Source organism: Chlorella variabilis (assembly GCF_000147415.1).
Source record: "Chlorella variabilis unplaced genomic scaffold CHLNCscaffold_7, whole genome shotgun sequence".
Lineage (NCBI taxonomy): Eukaryota > Viridiplantae > Chlorophyta > Trebouxiophyceae > Chlorellales > Chlorellaceae > Chlorella > Chlorella variabilis.
Window position 1 is genome coordinate 777,529 of NW_005435081.1, and position 4,434 is coordinate 781,962.

Consider the following 4,434-nt stretch of genomic DNA (forward strand, 5'->3'; position numbering starts at 1 on the left):
AACCAAAACACACAAAACCAGGAGAGAGGCAGCGCATGGAACATGACACATGGCAAACCAGCCACAATAATGTGTCACTACCCCAAGGTTGAATGCGTGGCTGGGTGTCTAAGGCGGAGAAACCCCAGGGGTCATACCAAGAACCAGCAATTCATGAGTTGGATGTTGGGAAGTGTCTGCTTATGCGGCCTGTCATAGCTGGGTGACTGTAACACAGGTTGTGACTGTTACACATTGCACGCCACGTGTTCAAGCAGCCAGCACATCTGCAAAAAGACAGAGCCATGACAATCAAAGTTACTGAAAGAGGCCAGGGCAACCACTGGTGCTGCAAGACACGTGCCCAACTCACGATAAGCAGCGGTGAAGCGTTTGGCTCTGACAGTCCGAGCCTGGGCCCTGGTCCTGTAGATGGCGCAGCCCGAGGGCCCCACATGGAACCTCAGGCAGCCGGTGGTGATGCGGCACTGCTTGCAGCAACCAGCGTAGGTCGTCACGCCCGGCACCCGCAGGGCGGGCTTGTCGGTGAAGCGAGCCCCTCTCCGGGGCGCCCCACACTTGCGCTTGTGGCACTTCCCGCGGGCCGCTGCATGGAGGTGGCATGCAGCGCGGTGTGGCGCTGGGCGCAATGGCATGTGGCCAGAGAAATGTAAGTGCGGATGCCCTTGATGCTGCTGCAATGATGCCAATGCCAGACGGCGACCCAACCTACCAGACGCAACAAACGGCAGGGAGGCATCGGCGGCGCGCGACTCGGCAAGTAACGGGCAGGTCTGGCACCTGCAGAGGTAATAATACATGGTTGTAGAATGTGTGGTTGGTAACGGGCTGCGGAGAAAGGTGCGCGTGTGTGTGCTGGGTACAATGAATTGGCCCCAGAAAGGCATGCGGTGCACAGCCAGGACACTATGCCCAGGCCCAGTGCCCTGCCACCAGCAGGTCGTGCGTGCCTGACTTTCCACCCTGCAACAACGACAATACATATCAACACCCATTCAGAGGCGGCAGCATGGAGCGCCCGCGCGGGCCTTTGTTAAACACCGACAGGCTGCTTGCTGCTGAGAGCCCACCGTAGGCATCCCAACACCTACAGCAGTAGGGACACATCGAAACGCGGCCAGTCAGCTACTCAGCCACCCGGCGAACACAGAGCACTGTGCAGCCAGACGCGGGAACACTTACTTGGCGCCATCGCCCCTCTTGTCACGGTCGTACACGTACTGGCCGACATCGCACTCGCCTGCATGCACGGTGTGAAGCCGGAGAGGGTGGAGCTGTACCTGGGTTATCAAGACCAAGACCTGTGGCCCAGGCTGGCACCAAAGCTTGACGGCACGCGGCAGCACTCACCCTCACACATCCAGGCATCGCCCTGCCAGTAGCTAGGTGTGTTGCACCCGCGGATATCATAGATAGGCGATGCACACTTCTGCACATTGACAGCGGAGGGTAACATGGCGGAAGTGGTGGCCCCGGCAGCGGCATACAAAGGAAGATCAAAGCGCCTGAACAGAGCATCAGATGGCGCATCACCTCGCACAAGAACTTGTAGCCATAACCATCTACACTGCATGCTTTGCCGTCGCCATATGTGTCTGTGGCCACCACCGTCTCGCCCTTTTCGCAGGTGTCGTAGCAGCTGGGTGCGGTGCCCCTCCTGTGTGGGCCACACAAAGAGGAGGCTTGTGCTAGCTGGTTGCTGCAGAAAGCATCACATATCTCCAAGGCTGTGGGTGCACACTTCCAGTGCAGCAGCAACATGGAGCAAACTGGGCCTGGCGTCGCCCCGCCGCATAAGCAAGCCAACATGCCGCTCCACTCACCAGGTGTATGTGCAGCCGTTGCACTCCTTGCGACCGCACAACTTGCACAGCACTTTGGCTCCCGCATTGCATGCATCGCCATAATGGATGTAGGGCGCTTCATCGCGGACCGTTGGTTGTAGTGTGTCGGTGCCTCTGGCCACAGCAGTCCAGCTGGAGGGGCACCGCCCCTTGCACCACGTCGCTGTGCCAAACCTGCAGGTTGCCGGGACGCACAAGGCAGGTTCAACGGGTATGGCATGGTCAGCGCGTGTCCGCCCGCTTGGGTGTAGATGGCGGCTGCTGGGCTGCTCCAGCTCGCGCACTCACCACTTGAGTACACATTGGTCGAGACCCGGCTGGCAGAGGGAACAATACTGCATGTCAAAAGCAGCGCGGTCGCCATAATCGTAGCGCAGGCTGACGGAACGGCTCCACTCCCAGCCCGACCCGAGACCAGGGCAGCCCAAGCGCTTGGCGTGGTCAACCTACAGCAAGAGACGGCAAGAGAGGATCGGGTGCAGTTGGGTGGGAACTGATTCCACTGCGGCCCGCGCCGCCAGCAGAGCTGCATGTGTGTAGAGGGCAAGCCTTTGCAGCACAGAGTGAGGACGTGGGTGCACAGGCCGTGCGGTGTTTGCGAGCGTCAAGAGCGCCACACGAAGCAGGGCACCTGCTGGTCCAATGTCCAGCCCAACAGCGAGGAGTACTGTAGCGGCAGCTCTGTGCAACCTCCTGGGGCGCGGAACGGAAGGTAGTCATGAGCACCGTGGAAGATGTTTGAATTGCCTGGCACAGTTTGACTGGAACACGGTAGCACAAAGCGCGACATCAACGCCAGGAGCACGACGTGCATTGCGCAGTGCCGCGGCGGCGGCGCCAGGCGGTGGCAAGGCGGCAGCATGGCTCCGATGCCGGCTCCGCCTGCGGCGCAGGGGCATGCAGCACTCGGTTGGTCCCAGCATGTTGGGCTAGGGGGAGAGCCAACATCTTGCAGGCTGGGTGGGTAGAGCTCTGCCAGCCACGCCTGCCCGCATCCCTCACGGCTTCCCGCGAACCTGTTTGAGCTTGCAAAATTCTGTGGCGCAGAGGCTCCGTCGCCGCTGCCTTGAACTACCTCGATTTGGTCGCGGCCCTGCCAGTTGGCTCCAGGATCGATCCGGAAGACTCACATTGAACATTCCACTTGGCAGCCAGCGCCGTTCAACCACGAGATCGCACGTCATTCTGCACGCGCGCAGAAAGTGCAGGGGCTGCAAGTAGTGGGGGAGGCCGCGCGGCCTCCTCCAGGCAAAGGCGCCGAGCAGCATGCTGTTGCATGTGCTCAGAGCAGGCAGGCCCACCCCAGCCCCTACCCGGACCCATGCATGCATATGCCGCACAAACCTACACGAGAAATGTGAGATACAGCGGTTGGGTGCACACACAGAACGGCGGCAACGAGGCGGGGTAGGGGCGGGGGAACCGTGTTTGGCCAGCATCGTGTTGGAGCTGCGGGATTCGGGGCGGGAGAGACGCGCCGCGCGGCGCTTGAAGAAGAAGGCTTGGGGATCTGTCTTGGCCATCTGCTCCAGATTCTTGTTGCGGAGTGCCTGGCACTTGTGACACACCTGCGGCGAGGAGCTGTGGGGCCAGCAGAGGGGTCAGCAGATTTCTAAAGCCGCCTTTGCAGCCACCTGCTATGGCTGTCAGTCACCGCACGCTTCCTCCCTAGGGACCCTCACTCGAATACATTGCCCTGCCCGCTTTCCTCCTCCCTAACCACAAATGCTTTACAACTGGCAACTATGTCTGCCCGCTTACTCACTGATCGACCGGTGTCCTATCAGCTGGCCTGCATTGACTGTTGCTGTCTTGCTGCATCCCTGTGTTACAGTCACCCCGCTAGGATAGGCCGTGTGAGCAGACCTTGGGCAGGGGGCCCACGTGATCAAGGTGATCCCTCATAAACGCTCTGCACCTTAGGCATGTGCAAACTCGTTCTTGTTGTAACTGTACAGTAAGCCCCGAAAAGTACTGTAAGACCCCAGAAGTGCTTTAATCCCTCCCTTTCTTGCGAGCTCCCGAAAAGCGAAAAGCAAAGAGCCGACCCCAAATGCGCCACGGGATTCTCCTGAAAGTCCATAGGATTCGCTTGCAAGAGAACCACGCAGTCCTGCCGCCGTTGTCTGCACCCAAGTAGTTCTCTCGCGGCCCAACCATACTGGCACCAGGTTGAGAGGGTTCATTCATTCATTCAGCACACAGACCGGCCGCCTCTTGCTCGAGGGCGGCCCACTTTGGCCTGGGCAGCCCGGGCCGCCCTCCCCCCCGGGCGCATGTTCGGTGTTGGAGGGGTGCGCCCAGCGATAGGGGGCCCCTGAAGGCATGCGCCGAGGCCGGGAAGCGTGGTTCGGCGCTGCTGCACGCTTGGCGACTTGAACAGAACCGCGTGCCGCCGAGCTGCGGCCGCAGTTTCCGGCCCACAGTCTACGGCCGCAGCCACGGGACTCGGCGGCACGGCGTTTGGGCCCAAGCTTGCTGCCGCCGCCGCCGTGCCCGGGGGCAGCGCGGCGGCGGCGGCGGCACGCTGCGACGCCCCCGAGCCACCGAGCTGCGGCCGTAGCTTCCTGCCAGAAGCCCACGGCCACAG

The 4,434-nt window shown here is 61.1% G+C and overlaps 1 protein-coding gene across 1 annotated transcript; it reads right to left on the minus strand.

Annotated features, from left to right (window-relative positions):
- Nucleotides 1-214: 214 nt before the first annotated feature.
- CHLNCDRAFT_57505 (expressed protein) lies at nt 215-2,729 on the minus strand. The gene is made up of 9 exons (XM_005848830.1): nt 2,476-2,729; nt 2,133-2,290; nt 1,824-2,018; nt 1,534-1,657; nt 1,351-1,429; nt 1,183-1,240; nt 713-780; nt 353-586; nt 215-266 (listed from the first exon to the last, which is right to left on the minus strand). The coding sequence occupies exons 1-9, from the start codon at nt 2,704-2,706 to the stop codon at nt 250-252; spliced, it is 1,164 nt and encodes a 387-aa protein (XP_005848892.1). The 5' UTR covers nt 2,707-2,729; the 3' UTR covers nt 215-249.
- Nucleotides 2,730-4,434: the final 1,705 nt, after the last annotated feature.

Bases quoted from the DNA above. Each gene is read 5' to 3' on its own strand.
- CHLNCDRAFT_57505 (XM_005848830.1), bottom strand. From the start codon at position 2,706: ATGCTGCCGCCTTGCCACCGCCTGGCGCCGCCGCCGCGGCACTGCGCA. The intron at 2,019-2,132 runs GTGAGTGCGCGA...GGCAACCTGCAG, and splicing joins GACCAATGTGTACTCAAGTG to GTTTGGCACAGCGACGTGGT. The intron at 1,658-1,823 runs GTGAGTGGAGCG...TGGCCCACACAG, and splicing joins AACGGCTGCACATACACCTG to GAGGGGCACCGCACCCAGCT.